General features: G+C 38.5%; 1 protein-coding gene and 1 long non-coding RNA gene across 3 annotated transcripts in view; one reads left to right on the top strand and one right to left on the bottom strand.

Annotated features, from left to right (window-relative positions):
* The window catches only part of LOC143369766 (phospholipid phosphatase 1), a 106,289-nt gene extending 88,416 nt beyond the window's left edge, over nucleotides 1-17,873 (top strand). For both annotated transcript variants that reach the window (XM_076814122.1, XM_076814123.1), the window contains 5 exons: nucleotides 5,758-5,912; nucleotides 9,302-9,525; nucleotides 15,164-15,284; nucleotides 16,322-17,044; nucleotides 17,273-17,873. In XM_076814122.1, coding sequence (XP_076670237.1) covers nucleotides 5,758-5,912; nucleotides 9,302-9,525; nucleotides 15,164-15,284; nucleotides 16,322-16,687 — 866 coding nt within the window. In that variant the 3' untranslated portion in view covers nucleotides 16,688-17,044; nucleotides 17,273-17,873. The remainder of the gene's footprint in view (nucleotides 1-5,757; nucleotides 5,913-9,301; nucleotides 9,526-15,163; nucleotides 15,285-16,321; nucleotides 17,045-17,272) is intronic.
* Nucleotides 1-17,941, bottom strand: part of LOC143369814 (uncharacterized) — a 129,498-nt gene that overhangs the window by 81,682 nt on the left and 29,875 nt on the right. The gene's annotated exons all lie outside the window — the stretch shown is intronic.

The raw sequence follows: 17,941 nt of genomic DNA, 5'->3' as shown, positions 1-17,941 counted from the left end.
AAATCTCGTACATATTCACAAAGTTTCATATTTTTTTTTAATTTTCGGGTTCGGGATCTTCCCTTGTTAGGTACATACTTTGTATTGTAAGCAGAATTATTTTGTTTCACACTTTCAGTGGCTTGGCACGTTTCCGTATAAATATTTTCTGAATAGCTTTCGGCATACAATTGGTTTACGAAATTCAGAAATGAGTTGAATTAAGTATAATTAAAAATAGTCCAAGTGATGTCGTATTTATTCTCATTTGCATCGCAAAAATCCCCACGCGTTGGTAGTAGTGTCATGGAAGTCTATTAGAAAATATACAAATTTTAATTGTCACTAGTGTCGATATGTTTTCAAAGCGTGGTACCAGCCACGCAAACCATCCCTGGTAGAAGCGACTTCTTGAAAAGGTCTGACCAATTTGAAACAGCATTTCGCCACACTTTGCACAATTCCAAATGTTAAGAAGATCATCGTATGCGGAAGGGTACTTCATTGCATCAAAATTGAAATAAGGCTTTCGTGCGTTCAGTTACCTCGATTCGATATACCTACTTACACTCCTCACAAGAATTACTGGAGGCCAGTTCAAAGTTCGAATGGTCATAACTCCGGCAAAAATGGTCGTATCGATATCGTTAAAATATCGCTTGAAAGTGTGGAATCTCTACTCTCAGCTACTTTTTTTATATAGAGAAGCTTGTAAATTTAAAAAATTTTGTTCAACGCACAGTGGGGAAATTTTGCGATTTTATGGCCAAAACCACAAAAATGAATTTTTGAATTTGACAAAATAAATGCAAATGCCAATTGAAGAACTAATATGAGCATCAAATTCCTACAATTTTATTGTTAAATGTTTTAATACAAAGCTCATGTTAATAAACTCAAATATTTATGTTCATGTGAGATTAGAGTGATCGCAAAGAATTAATCTACATTTTCGAGTTACTTCAAACATTTATATTATATTATCCAAAGTTCCGAAAATAATCTGAAGGCATGTATTCAATTCCTGATGGTGCGTAAGATATCTTTTTGTCCTCAAAATAATTATTTTTCGGTTTTTAATACGCAATTTATACAATTTCTAAAGTAGTGTTTTTGAAATAAACTTTTCCTATAACAATCAATTTTCATTACATAAAATACTTATAAATCCCATAATATCCTGCAATGATTTTTATTCCTATTTTACGTTGAACTATTTTGATTCTATAGATGCAATTGTTAATTGCTAATTGTTGCTAATCTGGTAATTATGTGCATTTTTTTAAACACGATCCAGGGTGTCTTGAATAAAATACGACATAATATTGTGACCGAGATTGGTTTACATGTTATACATTACAAACCTTTTTTATTATTTTTTAAACGATTTTATTCAGCTTCGATCCGCTGTTTGATTGTTCGTATCAATAGATTCCATGTTATTTTACAAGTAATACCAAGTGGTTACGCAGTAAATGTTAAAAAATTTCAAATGTATGCTGTAGAAACGGCAAAATTATTTGTTGCATTATATCCTTGGTACATAATGCCTTCTACTGTACACAACATTTTAATTCAGGGTCCTCACATAATCAAAAATCCTTCAATTGGACAGCTTCCGGAGGAAGCTCAGGAAGCACGGAATAAGGATATTAAAAAGTGCCGACAAAATCATTCTCGAAAATGCTCAAGGGAAAAAACTATGAAGGGTGTTATCAATTGGCTTCTATTATCGCCAGATCCACTAATTAGTAATCTAAGAAAACTTCCCGATAAGAAATTAAAAAGCTTGTCACCAGAAGCGATAACCCCTCTTCTATGCCCTGCTGCACTGTGGCAGAGGCATGCTCTGACAGAGAAAAAAGCGATTCCGACTGGGAGTACTAGTTTTAAGGGCATATAATTTCATAGGTTTAAGTGTATAAATAAAAAAATAAAGTGTAATAATAAAAAAATCTTTATCGTTCATAATTTTTATACGTGCTGTTTTTCGGATAATTTAACATAAAAGTGTCAAATTTTATATATTAAAAATAAGTTTTCAGGTTTTGACCACGAAAATGGGTATAGTTCTTCAATTGACATTTGCATTAATTTTTTCAAATTTAAAAATTTCATTTCTGTGGTTTTGGTCATAAAATCGCAAAATTTCCCCACTGTGTAACGTTGTAATGTTACAAGGAGTGAAGCCTTTTTTTAGATAGGTTACATTTATACCAGTTGAAAGCGACTACCCAGTCAGCTACGTCCGTTTTGCAGATTTTGCGCAAAGCTTGAGTACAAATGTTTGTGACAGAAAGACTACTGATTTGATACGGGATTTTTTATATTCGATGATGAAAGCAGACTGATAGCAGAAAGCCAACAGATTGTGGTGCCTTAACCTGCGAGCAGATTGGCGGCAGGGTCTGCTGATACAGTTTAATGGCAGAAATCGATCAGATTCTGTGCAAAGCGATTTGGGGGCAGATAGGCAGCAGAAATCAAGCAGATCCTGTTGACATAGCCTGCGAGCAGTTTGGTGGCAAACACTGCGGAGAATTTGCTGGTACAATTTAATGGCAGGAATCGAGCAGACCCTGCGCAGCGCGATCTGACCACCGTTAACCACTTCAACACCACACTCCTTCAATATTGGACCAAACCGTCGAACAAAGACTTAACAATCAAACCAAAATTAAACAAAAAATACTGGTGTTTAGACCAACCCCTAACCCTTCGTTGACACTCTGGGTGTGAGCCACCAATAAGCTGAGTTTAACTCTCTGTACCTTATTTGCGTATATAGATATGCAAAATAAATACCTTTTTTCCAAAGCCAACTGACACACTATTTTTTTTCTTAAAGTATTATATCTGAACGACAACTCCGTAGATGTTTAACTTCTAATATTGAAATTTGTAAGTTACAATTTTTTTGAAAATTTTCTTCGTGTTTTCTCGACATATGGTAATCTATTTTTTTTTTTTACAAAAACTGTGATAAAATTTCAATGAAAAGACTAGTGAAATACATTTTAGAGATCTTGAAGTTAACCCATAAGTTTTTGTATAAAATTGGATTCTTTAGATGAGAATGGCAGTCGTTCAAAAATTGCTCTGAGTCTGAGTCACCCGGGTATATCAAAGTTGATCGAAAAAAGAGGTGTGTCAACGAAGGGTTAATACTATATTAAGTATAGTATTATATTAATACTATATTAAATAATAGTAAAAAATGGTAAATTCTTATTACCTACAGTTTTTCAACAGCATTATGAATTTTCAAACAGAAGGGATGCTATAACACTTCATTTATTAATTTACCATAAACTATGTATTCCAATTTTTATCACTATGATAAGATATTTTTGGGCTGCTAGAAAACCAGTTTCTATATGGTGTACTCCTAAATTTGATTCCCACTAGCGTTCACGGAACGCTACACTAAAGCGAAACACGACATTCAGAGCATGTGCAGTAGGCCGGAGCGGAAAATTTAAATTTGAATTTTCAGTTGGCCTGGGTGCGGGATAATTGTCTTTTGATTAACCAAACACAACTGTAAACAAAAATTGAAAAAATATTCATGTCTGCAGGTTCCTTTTCCCCCTAAAACTGACCATTTATACCTACTATGTAGTATATAAAATTGAAGTTGCATACTTTGAAATGCGGTTTCTCAGTAAATATGAACTTTACCCACAAGTGTGTTACACCACTTTGTTCGTCTTGACGAGAGGAAGGTTCTAACGTTTTTATTTTTTTTAAATACTAATTTTTAAATAATAGTAGTTCGGGACGTGACCGCCAGGTGGCGACCGGGCGAGCGCTTCTCGCTTGCGAAATAGTACCGCGGCGGGAATAAGTGGCCCAGGGCTCGATTATTCAGGGCTCTTGAGTACCGCTCGCATTTGCCGGCATTTCATTGGGGAGTATATATTTAGTATTCCCGTCTCTATGGACGGTATTATTATCAGTCGTTGTTTAAGACGATCTTAGGCTTAAGCAACGACTGATGGTGTAATACTGCTCTAAGATGACTGAATGAATAAAAGGGGTATATCTATCATTAATTCTTTTATATTTGGAAGAACTGTCTTTAAAAGTTTAAATAATTATTTTGAGCCTCCCTGGCATTCAATTGACTAACAACCTGCTAAGTAAAATATTAAAAATGTTACAAATATACCCGTCTAAATACATGGTTTTCCAACTTTTCTTGCATCCATAAAATATGGTAAGAATCAGGTCTTTCAAGTCGGTCTTATAAACGTGTTCTATATATTATTTACGCTTAATACTTTCGGATTGTTTTTAAATCTATACTATTATATAAAATTGCCTTCTATGTCCGCATTAAGGAAGTATTCTGGTCTGACGAGGTGTTTTCTTTGCGTTATTTCGGAATTTTTTTTACAAAGAACCCATCAATTCTATTATTATTTAGTTTATTGCTACATGTTTATTGATGTTTGAACTATCTGTAATTGACGCAAATTGGCGCAGGCGTAGTCCATGCACACATTACCGAATCGACGTCAGCGCAAAGCCAAGCTCATCTTGGCGTTGATTGGTTTGACGTCACGGCGTTATCACGCGCATGCTCAGACGCCATCTTGAGCAATACGATCAGGGCGCCACCTCAACCGAGTTTCATTTGCAATACATTCTCATTAAGTGGCGTAAAAAAGTCAATCTCGCAAAATGTAACAAAATGGCGGAGCACTGAAAAATTCATTTTTGGGGGTAAAGATGTCGATAAAAAAAATAGAAAGAGATCGTTAATTAAAAAAACCTGAACGTTACGTAATAGAGACGGGTTTTCTCGTACAATAAATGGCCTTGCTCATCTCAATTGAATGTATAGTTTTCTCTGTATACTGTCAACGCGGTTGAAGAATGTCATTCTGCGAGAAACTCATTCAAAGTGCCGCTCGGTTCGGTCGCGTGCTTGACACCGCTTCACGAAAAATACTATATTAAATACAATTTTATATAAAATACAATTTTACGAATTTGTTCATAAAATTTGGAGAGAGCATTCTTGAAACGTATGTCTTTCAGAAAATACAAAAATGAAACAATGGATTTTTCCGATTTCTTACAGTGTTTTTCTCCCTTAATTCTTTGGAGGAGTGTAGTATGTCGTATCTGACTATGGACAAGTACGGTATTTCCTCATTCGGGGCTCGATTTGGTGTACACTAGGCGCCAGAATTGGCTTCCCTTCGGAAATTTGGCAACGTTGCATGTCACTAGAACCGCTGAGTTATGCCTAGTAACATGCAACGTTGCCAAATTTCCGAAGTTTTTTGTTTTAAACTGCGAATAAATATTCAGAGTAAGGTCATCAATAAACTCAAATAAATGTATTATAATAAAGGGCGCAATGTGACAAGTTCGCCTAGGGCGCAAAGAAGACTTGAACCGGGCCTGCGTCAAGATTTTGCGAAGCAGTTTTCGTGCTCACGGTAAGCGCTTGCGACCATCGCGCACGCTCGCCGCGCACGCAGTGTCCCATCACGCTCCCCCCTTCGGCCAGAAAGAAGCGAGAAACGAACACTTCGGGCTCTGTTCACGATACGGGCTCAACGCCGGTCCCGACCAGCGAGCCGCTAACGAGGAAATACTGTACTATTACTGCTCAACTTCTTTCCATTGACACAACTAAATAGAACGGAGACTTTTTCATTTTGCGCTGCAAAACTGTCCATTTTGTCTTCTTATTTCATAATATTTCCTCTACATTACCATGTATTTATATAATATATTCAATTGTATTATTAAATGTTTCAGTGGTCGTACTCTTAGCGGTATTGGAATTCGGGACTATTCCGCAACAGCATATTGGCTTTTACTGTAATGATCCGAAAATTTCTTTCAAATTTATGGGAGATACGATTTCCATCACATCATTGATGATCGGATGTCTAGTAATGCCAATCATAGTGGTACGTGACAAAAAAGTATTATATATTTCACCAGATATTTTGAACCACCCAATAAATTTTACGTTAAAATGTCTTTAAATCATGGAATTAAAATATTCGTTAGAATGTCTGGAGAAATCGTGTATAGTTCGTATTTAAGTGCCGTTAAAATAAACACATTTAGATGCGTATTTTTAAATATGAAACTGATCTCGCAACCAAAGATTAAATTTAATATACAACAATTTTTTCTTTCAAATTGTTATGTCATTGGCATGAGAAGTATCGCAAAAATGCTTAAAATTCAAGTCAGACTTGTTTTTGAAAACTTTGTAGTATATTAAATTAAATTCCATTATTTGTCGAGTGGATTCAGCTTCGTATTACATGTACGCTTAAGGAATATCTCACCGGTGGGCGGGCAACCGAGTATAAGTTCAATTTTGGTAAAAACGAGATAAGTAGGTACGCTAACATTTACTATATTGGTGTACTTTGCTTATGGTTCCAGTAGTACCAGTCAATATCACTTTTTCCAACCTTTTTTTACCGGAAATCGTAATAGTATACCTATATCAAAATTACAGTATAATGGCGGGAAAGATAGTAGGTACCTATAAGTTGAGTTATATCGATGAATGCGATGAAGAAAATAATATTTCACCTCAAGCTAAACAGTTTCTTTTCTGTTCATCTTTGTGCATCGAAGTTAAAAATAAAAAATCCTTTGGTCAATTCGTAATTTAATTCAAATTTTATAATTTTGTTTTGAGTATGAAATATATTTTGAAAGTCCAATGAGACGAAATATATGTTATCGACATTCATACCCGAAAGAGTGACCCAAAAATAGCCTCTTTTTGGTCCCACGATTTTGGAACTGAATTTTATGCGGAACGATACATTATGGTGAGACATCAATCACAACATATTTTCAAGTTGAGGTGACAATTAGTTTCTGAGATATGGGAGGTCAAAGAAGTGAAAATTCGTTAACGCGTCAGCCCACGCTTCGATGTACGGACTTTCATGTCAGTCCGATAATTTAAACAAGTATTTCCAGGGGTTTTGCTGACTGCTAACAACGAATTTGAACTTAGATTTTCAAAATTCACAATGGCTGATTCAACATGGTGAACGATATTAAAAAAAGACATTCATATTTCTTGATTTTTATTTATTTTTTCACGAATTTTGAAAAAGTTCAAATTCGTTGTTAGCACTCAGCAAAACCCCTGTAAATAATTGTTTAAATTATCGGACTGACATAGAAGTTCGTACATCGTAGCGTATGGGTTGACGCGTTAAAGAATTTTTACTTCTTTCCCCTCCCATATCTCAGAAACTAATTGTCACCTCAACTCGAAAATTTGTTGTGACTGATTTCTCATCATAAGGTATCATTTCGCACAAAATTCAGTTACAAAATCGTGGGACCAAAAAGAGGCTAAAAAGGCCTCATTTTTGGGTCACTCTTTAGCACCTGATCTTACATAGCACTTTAAATATTCCAAGTGTCTTCCTGCAAAACTAAGAATTCTGACGTTTGTCTGTTGCCCGCCACCAGAGATCTCTCTTATGCTGAAGATTCATGAATAAGAAATTGCGTGCAGTGTGTAAAGAAAGTATTTGTCGTGGCTTTCAGGGATGAATCTATACCTCTGGATCGGTGGACATTTGTTAAAAAAAGCCGTCCGCAAAATTGTTTATAACATTGAAAATTAATGATAAATTTTGTACATCAATGTATTCTGCGTGCTGAAAAGAGAAAAAGTGTAAAAGAAACCATATGTAGCAAACAAACCGTTTGCCAAGAAAGACTATAATGTGGATTCACCCCTGAAAGCCACGACAAATAATTTCGTTACACCCTGTACATATACCAAAAAATTAATTACACAGTTTTCAACTGGAAGCTATAGTCGAATTAACGAAAGAAGGCACCTGGGCGGCCCGCAGGCCGGCGCGCGTGGCTCGGGAGAGACCCAATGCCTGCTCCGTACTTCGTGCGACGTTGCCACGTTGTGTAGCAGATCCGACGTCTCTTTCTATCTTCAAGCGCAACTGTGTCTCTCTCACTCGCTCGATAAAACAGATTCCTTCATCTACAAGTCACTCCACGCCAAATCGATCACATTTTTAGAGATTTTGATCAGAATGCAATATGTATTTTGTGAATCACGTGAAAGTGTGGAAAGGTTTGAGTCATTGTTTAACTGGTTTTGAACTTGGTTACAAAATACAGAGTTAACGAAATTCTTCATCGGTTAATAACAGCTCATGCTGACGTTAATTTTCAAAATTCCATTCTCGAAAGCAGAATATTTCGTACGTGAAATTTGCAAAATAAAACTTTGGTTATAATTTTAAAAATTACAAAATTATTTTTTCAATACAATAAAGAGTTTCCGAGATAAAAATTCACAAGTACAGCTCGGTTTCATGAAAATAGGCAAAAATTGAACAAATTCAAAATTAGCAAAGTGATGACTGAAATCCCTTCCTATATAATATTTCAGTTTGAACAAAATCCCTGACATCGAGTGCAAAACGTGATCGATTTGCCGTGGAATGACGCTAAATAGAATAAGAGTCCTATGAGCCTATATTCCTCGACTTGTCCGCCATTCATTCTGCATGGTGCGTGCCGCAGTAGACAATAAGATTCGGCACACTGTCAAATCTCTATGGGAAGGACGTTGGGTTCGCCCTCTGGAAGAGGATAGCAATATGCACCCGGCAAGGACAATGATTACTCTAGGCCCACAGCTAAGTAGTCGAAGGCGTAGGGAGTCGCGTAGGGGAAGCACCAATCGCGAGCCTGTAGTAGCGGCAACGTTGCAAGTTCTGGCCCCAGTCCCAAGGTGCCTCCTTCCGTTAATTCGACTATAGTAATTTAATGGAAATATATGCATGCAGTATAATCTGGGGACGTTCGTGCGAGAAATTATCTTCTTACATAAAATATCAACGTTCACTTGTCAAAGTACAGAAGTTATCTAAGTAAGTATCTGTAAAACCAGTTACGTTATTGCTTTCAATATAAAGCTTACGAAAATCCGTCGACGGTCCCTGATGTGTTTTTTTAATCAATAAAAAACATTATCGTCGTTTTGTTATGTTGTAAAAACGGAACAGAATATATAATTCATTTATTAGATTACTGACGACAAAGACTGTCATATAATTGATTGTGATGAGGGATGCTTAATAAATCTAAATTTTAGCATTCAACTTCGCGACAGGAATGGAAAAGAAATGATTTTCGCGAAAAAAATTGATGTAACTGCTTTTGCACGTGGATTACTCATGTTGAGCTCTAAACATTGTTTTTCGTGTGGAAACTTTTGAAACGCAATAAACTGCAATTAATTACAGATTAACTGATGGTATCATTGTCACATTTTTAGATATGGATAGCGGAATTGGTTTGCCACCCAGCAGATAGTTACGACACAGCTACAGGATCCGCTGGCTCGAGAACGAAACAAGTGTGGCTATGGTATGGCCATTATGCGATTGGTATAACCACTTTGGCGTTTATATGCGATGTGATGAAAAGTCTGATCGGTGAGCCAAGACCGCATTTTTTGGACACATGTAAACCACGCGAAGCTGAGAACTGTTCTGACCAGTAAGCATTTTTTTCACTTCCTTACATTTAAATGTATTTTATTGAATCACTGGGAAATCTCTGTCGCTTTCATGTATACAGTCTGTGATCAGCACGTAGTAAACAGGAAAATCTGTAATCGATGTGTCATTTCGCCGCTTTATTGTTCGCAGCATAACGTGCAATTTAGGGGTGGCGCGAATGGTAGAACAAAGTGTCGCCGAGGTTAAAAGAAGTTGGAAGAGGCAGAAGAGCGAGGCAAATGGGCGTGGAAAGATAATAATAGAAGGGCAGCGTAGGACGTGCACAGAGAGCCGTTTTTAAGAGGCCCGATTTGCGATTCGGGAGCCGATTTTCTTGCTTAAAAATATTTACATCTGATCACAAAGTTATCGGGTACCTGGGACCCGATAACTTTTAAGTTGTGATTTTGAAGTGTCATCAGATGTAAAAAATTTTAAGCACGAAAATCGGCTCCCGAATCGCGAATCCGGCCCCGCAAATTCGGGTACCCGCACACCCCTAATACTTACGCTACGAGCCTACGGGCAAGCACGTACACTACTGCAATTCTCCTCGCCGATTCTAACCTTAGCAACGAGACATGCGGGTTACTCGCAGCTAGGCGCTAAAAACGGCTCCCTGTGCATCTCTGACGTACAGGATTAATGAGAGTGGAGGCTGGCAGGGTAATAGGAAAGCAGAATAGATAAATAACGATAAAGAAATAGTTGGAAATAGACGTTGGAAATACCAGGACCTAGCAGGAAATAGAAGAACTATTGTGAGGAGCAAGGAAGAATTTGGGAAGTATACGAGAAGCAAGGTTAGGAAACAGGGGGGAAAAACAATAAACGCATCATGTGGTGACGAAGAGAAACTAAAAGAAAGAAGGGAGATAAGGAATAGGTGAAATATGAAGATAGATACATACATGGATAAATGAAAGAATATTAACCTTTCAGTGCACGGGTAAAATATTCCCCCACTTATATTTGTCTGCATCACCCTGTATATTATTTGGTTTGTAAATTTTGTTTAATACACTCTGGACACATTTATTCTGCTTTCTTTGCAGAAGTTACAGTTTCCATATTTATTGTTCTGTATTAGTATGTTTTCCGTTTAAGGATCCCAGTAATCCTTGCGGCAATTCACTTCTCTTGGTAAATGCTTACTGCAAACCCATTCTTTCACATAAGGGTAAGGTAATATTATACTTTTAGCTGATTTTTTAAAAAATAGTCTTCTGCCAGTAAACTTAATTTACTGCACACGTGACTCGATCACTGGCTACCGAACTTGAAAACATCCACACTTGGGATCACTTGCTCGATGCCGCGAACATTCTCACAATCAATATACCGACCAAGCTTCTCCATCTTTCAACTCTGCCACATTCGTCCGGTGTAAAATCCTGACCCGTGCGTTGAATGGTTAAGGCGAAGAAATGGGTGAAGGATAAATAAGGAGGGGAGGGTAAGGAGAAAGAGAAGGGAAGAGGTAGATTTACAAAGGTAAAAACGGAATGAATAAGATAGTGTCTGAAGGCAGAAAGTGCAGATAGGTTGGAAGAAGTATTGGAAGAGGGAAAGAACCGAGCCAGGGGAAGCAGTAAAGGATAGTGAAATAAAGGAAACAGAGACTTATTTAATTTTTTGAAGTTATGGAAAAATAGAAAACGCCTTTGAAGGTAGGAGAACAGGAGGGACTGGAGAGATTTGGAAAGAGGATAAGAAGAGTAAGGTAGCACGGAATCAATGGAGAGAAAAATAGAAAGGCTATGGGAGAAAAGGGAGTAAAGAGAGGAGAACATGAGGCATAAGTAGAAAGAAAGGAAGAGAAGAAATTCATAGGAGAGTGAAGGAATTGAAGAAAAAATGTAGCATAAGAAAATAGTGGAGCGGAGAAGGAATACAATAAATTAGAGGACTGAAGATAAGGAGATTTGTGGTAAGAGGAGGTGTGGAGGGATTATGAAAAGAGTTGGGAATAGAAGAGACGAGGAATAAATAGGAGAGAAGAGAAAGATGCGGTGACGAGATTGAGGGTAGGCTTGTACATACAATATAGCAGGATTAGGAAACGGTGACATAGGATTTTGGGAAATAGCAAGTTGATATAGTAAGATTAATAGAAACATGTATGGGGGAGAAGGAGTGGGCAACAGTGAAGAAGTTACAACCGAGAGGATCCGGGTGGAGATATGAGGCTGCAAGGAGGGGAAAACGCAAAATTGAGGCAATATGAAGGAATTTTAACGGGAGTAACTAAAAGAATTGAGGAGCAAGGAGTAGAGAACAAGCTGGGCAAGAGGGGCGAAGTGAGAAGGGATCATTATCCCTTGAGCAGAATGATAAAATGGGATGGAGGAAGGTGCATAATAGTGATAGTTTATAAGGGCTTTCATTAAGAAGTATAATTTAAAAGAAGAATAAAGTCAAGTTTTTATAAAAATGATTGAGCATTGACAAGTAATATTTTAGGAGAGCCTTGTCCAACTTTTGCCCTTGCCTTCGAAGAGCAATCGCGGGTGGTTGCAAGCGAAGGTAAGAGCGAGGGTTGTGTTCCACCATGGGGACCTTTCGCTCTTGTGTGGCGCGAGGGGCCTGGCTCGGTGCCTTCAAGAGCGAAAAGCAGCTCGCGGTTGCTCGTGCGAGCAAATCCCTGGACAGGCCTGTTCTAGGATATGTTTATACACATCGCCCCTAACATTTTTAGCCTGGATCCGTTTCCAAAATCGCTTGCCAAGCTCATAGTTTCTCCTCCTTAGAGAAATATTGCTGCGTATCAAGGGGGACATAATCTGATGTTAATAGTTCCTTTGTAGGTGGTGGTGCAAGGGAGATATGAAGGTCAACTCCATTTTTAAATGGAATGATATATCTTTTTGCAATATTTCGTTATATGTGTCTTAAAACGCTTACAACGCATTGCTTAAACAATGGAGAGAGTTTAGAATTCCTTAAGGACCTGGTCACGGGGTGGAGAAGACGAGGATGTCTTCTGGTAAGAGGATGAACCACGCGGTACATACCCCAAAACCTCTTACTAACTATTGTCGTGTGATCGTCGAATATGAGCAGCAAACACTGTTTCAAAATTGGTTTTACAACATTCGAAATGTTGTATCCCACTCAACAGGCCGTCTGTACTCTGAGAGAGTCAGAACAGAAAAGACGATGTACATATAAGAGTCGCGAAAATGTACGAGGATCAGTATGATGAAGCTTTAACAATATTAGGGGAGCCGGAATGTCTGAAGTGTTGCTTGTTTCGTCGTAGGTAGAATGCAGGGTTGTCAGAAAATCACCTCATATGATGTAGTGACTAGTAGAGGGGGAATCCTCGCATGGTGTGTACAAGTTGTTTTAGTATACAGAGCGCACTCGTTATAAGCCCGTTTCTACCATGCGGTGTACGCCCGGCGACTATCCCCACCATTTCTTGGAATCCTTCGGACGAGAGTGAGAGAGGCTCTTTCGTTTCCTCTCGCTCGTTCTTGGGTTTTCTCACTCGCGCCATTGGTCGCGCGGAATAGTGTCCACAACGCGCCGTAAGCCCGCCGCCAGCCCCGTTCGTCGGGTTTATAACGAGTGCGCCCTGTACATATATAGCTCTATACATGCGACGATTCCCCCTCCACTACTCCCTACTACGTCACTGAATTTTTACTTCCAATAGCTGCTTTCCTTCTACTACTAGCTACTACGTCATAAGAGGTGCTTTTCTGGCAACTCAGGTAGCACATATGTTACCAGTTCCACTATGATGTAAGTGGGTTTTACTAGGGGCTGGCATGACGTCACAGCGTCACCAACACAAATATACCGTTATTGCTGTAGGTGTTCCCCTTCTCCCACACCGTACGATGTCATATGGGCCAGTGCGCCTCCATTTATCCAGTACGTATGGCAACCCTGGCCGTGCCTGACCTAGCTAACGTGCACTGGCAGTAGTTTAAGTCCCTTGCGTCAGACGCTTTTTATGCGTATTTTCAACAATTATTAATTTGATCTTTGTCTTATTTTGGCACGCAGAATCATCTCTTAAAGTTTCTGACAACTGCTTGCGAACAGCCTATAATCTGCCTATAAAGCTTTGTGGACACTCGTACTAATTGCGACATTTATTGTGAAAGTTTATGTCAGCGTCTGTGCAAACACGCCTGAGAGTAACGCGACCAAGTTTAGTTTACTTGCGACAATTGGTCTCAACAAGTGAATTCTCTCATAGTGTAAACTATAAACATCAGATACTATATTCTCATCGTCAGAGAGAAAGGATTTATTTCTAAATATACTGGACATTTTTGTCGAGAGTAGGAAACAAGCAGGTGAACCATAGTGTTCGGTTCCGAGTCGACGTGCACACTTGACAGTTCTTTTGGCAGCATCGTTTCTCATTTTTAGAAAATCTTCATACTTTTTAAGGAAGTACGTAGCAGGAATTAACTCATGAAGCTGACAGATAATAAGTCAACGTCCTTCCAGTCCACACGTTATTTTTAAAAGAGAAAACTTCCACTTCCTATTTCGTACTCTGTCAGCATGATTTCTAGATCTACCAGCTTTATAACTCTATACACTATTGCCTACATCCGGACGGCACCCTTGTTAACTCGTGATTTTCTCTTTCCCCTTCCTTTCTGCGAAGGAGGGGTCCGCGATGTTTAAGAAACTGTGTTCCACTCACGAAGCATATTGTCTTTTTAACAGAAGTACTACTGCCCTGATAGCCAGATCTGGGCAGCAGAATCTGACGTCAGAACTGCAGCAGTCTGTGTCCGCATTTGGCTGCGTTCTGATGTGCACAGCCTGAGGTGCAGTGCCTGATGTCAGATGGACAGCAGATCGACAGCAGATTTCGCCGTCTGCTAGGCACAGCAACAGCGCCATCTGAGATCCAGAATTACCCAGCAATTGCCTACAGATGGCGCTGTTGCTGTGCGTAGCAGACGGCGAAATCTGATGTCCATCTGACATCAGGCACTGCACCTCAGGCTCTGCACATCAGAACCTGTGATGCCAGATCGGGGACGGGTTCCCTCGAGAATTTCCCCCACCTCGCGCATACTACGCCGGAGCAGCGTGTCCGTGAGTTCAGCGCTTCGGAGTCCAACTCACGAATACGCAGCTCCGGCGTAGTGTGCGCGAGGTGGGGGAAATTCTCGAGGGAACCCGTCCCCGATCTGGCATCACAGATCAGAACGCAGCCAAATGTGGACACAGACTGCTGCAGTTCTGACGTCAGATTCTGCTGCCCAGATCTGGCTATCAGGGTGTATATGCAGCAACATATCTAGTTTGTTGGGCCGATATTTTACTAGATATTTTGCGTATTAAATGCAATGTAGACACACGTCACATATTTTCCGCAAGACCAACTAAGATTTTTCTCTCAACTACTTGCACGCAATAATTTGTAGGAAAAAATTACCGTAGTGCAAATACACATGCAAGTTTGTTGTGCAATAAATGTCGCAAATTGGTTGCTGTTGCCCACAGGGCTTTACGCATCAGGTCTAGGAGGCCGACACCTTCACTGTGTGTATGGTTGGTCTAGGGGATTCAAAATCACTCTCCGTACATAATATATATATGTATAACTGTTTTTATACAAACTGATTCTAATCTGCAATTTTTTTATTTTATTTCAGATATGTGAAAGTATATACATGTACAAACACTGCTGAATCAAATTGGATTGTGTCAGATGCCAGTAAATCATTTCCATCTGGTCATGCTGCCCTTTCCATGTACACATCTGTTTTTGTACTGGTAAGAATCAGTATAGGTGTATGTCTACTTACATTAGTATACTCGCACAGAAGATAGTTACATATTATTCTCTCATGTGGCAAAATTTAATTATAAATATCTGACTGAGTAGTAATAATGTCCAATGAATTGTAGAAATAAGTTACGGCTGTACTTCCGAATGGCCCCAGTGACCGATCGACACGAGGTTTCAGGGAAGGGCTATATCCTACTATATAGGGTGTTATTCTACTGATAGTCAATATTCTAGAAAGTTATCCTACAGGCCAAAATAAAACGAAAATATAGAATACAATTTTTTAATATAGCGCTTCGTTTTCGAGAAAATTGACTTTAAATTTCAGCTAAGTACGCGTGCCTTTCCGGCGCCTAAGGAGTACGCGGAGGTAAGGGGAACGTGTCCATAAAACAGTTTGGGGGGACGCAAGGGTTGCCGGGTAGGGGTGCCTGCACCTACGTTCAAAAATTTTTTTAAAAAAATTAACAATAATTTTTTATTAATATTTTGGAAACTAATAAATACCCAAAGCTACAATTTTAGATTTAGGGTCCACGACCCCTCCCCACTCCTCCCTCCAAACCTCATCTCGATTGGCCACTGGAGCCATTCGGAAGAATATCCTAAGTTACATTAACAGTAGGGTGGGTTACCATACGTCCCGGGTTTCAACCATTGTGCCGAATGTCCCGGTCGGCGTACGAATACGTTCTGGCTTTCGTGTTTCTTCATTTTTGATGGAATTATACGAAAAAATTAAAGATAGTTTTATGTACAGAAAAATATGACTTGCCTCTAAAATAGATTGTTTACATACGTGTAATTACTATTTTGTTTTGCGTTGCATGCCATGTTTAACCACAACAATACAAGTAATCTTTTTAAAAAAATTTCGTTTTGTCCCCTCCGCCCCTGTTTTACTTGTCCCGGTTTGCTGGTGAAAAAATATGGTGACCCTAATTCTCAGTAATTAATTATTAATGAGTATATATATTCTAAGTACATATACTAATATGAAATATTATGTTTTTTGTTATAGTGGTACTTACAAAATCGTTTGCCAAATCGAACATTTTTCCTAAAACCGTGGCTACAATGTATGATATGCTTGTGGACTGTGATATGTTCATTGACCAGAATAGGTGACAACAGGCATCACTGGTGGGACGTACTCGCGGGCGACGTCATAGGTTTCGCCTTTGGTGTGTTAACCGTTACAGTGTCATGCCATAAGTTTCGATTAAATCGAAACGCTTCACATATTTATAGTGATCCAATAGAGAATGGACAAGTTAATTTCAATACTAAGGCGCACCAAAGCGTCAAAAAGCTTCTGCACGAAACAACTGTCGATCTTTCTGAAGGTCGTGAATTAAAGAACGCTTCATCAACTTGGAAAGAATGACTGTTACAATTCCAGAATTTGTGATAGATAAAAGCTCAAAGGAAAACTTGCAAACGACTACAAAAAATTATTTTTTATAAATTTCTACAAATTAGCAGTGAAACTTAACAATAGTATTACAAAATTGGGCGCTTTAGACGTCGCATTTCCGTTTTATGATTAGCCTAAAGCTTTACTCTGTAGTATACATTAACATTCTTTTCCAATCGTAAGTATTTAAGAAGTCATTATTATTGCCACATTATGGCAGTGATATTATTTATTACGTTTAGTCATATTTTATTGAAATATTCCATTGTAGTATTAGCTGCTCATTAATTGTTAATGTTTAGTTTTCTCTTTGTCTATGGCAGCGCTGTCCAACGTCGCTCCCGCGAGAGCTTGGGGTTCTCCCACTCTTGTCCGCGTTGTCAGGGATACCACGTGACGCTAAAGAGGCGACCATAACAGACCAGCCGCTAGCCTTCTTAGCGCCGCGCGGTCTCCTTGACAACGGAAGGCACGCTGTGCGAGAGAAAGATTGGAGGGGGGAGCAGGCGCGTGAGGGGCCCCTAAGCTGGACAGCGCTGGTCTATGGAATTGCAGAAGTATGGATGTGATGCTTATATGTACAATACTAGGAAAGAGAAAAATTAAGATTTTTTTTTATCATCTACACAAGGGAATATTTTTTGTTGGTGCAAAATGAAAAGTATTTAAAGGTGCAAAGTATTGGAAGGTAGTAAAGTGTGTTTTACCAATTTTTTAAGTACTATGATGTAGAATAATTGCAAAAATATAATTTATTCAATAATTTGTTTCAATTCTTACGAACTTTTAAATAACAAATTTGATTGAATGTTTCCATTAATTTCGAATTATTCTGTGTGCAGAGTAACTACATTTTTTATAGGGCAGCTCAAGATGAATGCAAAGTTCAATGAAATCAAACTGCAACTTTGAATTAATTGCAATATCAAAGATTCTAGTGGAAAAGGTTTTTGAGAATGTAATTACAAGTTGACAGTGTTTGTTATTATAAAGTAAAGCACTACCATTAAAATAGAGTGCAGCAGGAAATAGTAAAAACAATTTAATAATAAAATGCCAGCACTGTTAAAATCTTCAAATATTTGAACTGCTTAAATGTGAATATGAGTCTTGAGAATTACACAAATATCCTTTATCGAAATGAATAAAGCATGATGTATAACAGGGTTGACTAACTGGTGGCTCGCGGGCCACCGGGTGCGCCTCCGCCTTGCTGCTATGCTG

The sequence above is a fragment of the Andrena cerasifolii genome, chromosome 6, assembly GCF_050908995.1.
Source record: "Andrena cerasifolii isolate SP2316 chromosome 6, iyAndCera1_principal, whole genome shotgun sequence".
Lineage (NCBI taxonomy): Eukaryota > Metazoa > Arthropoda > Insecta > Hymenoptera > Andrenidae > Andrena > Andrena cerasifolii.
Note: the sequence above shows the minus strand (reverse complement) of the source record. Positions and strands in the feature narration are given on the sequence as shown.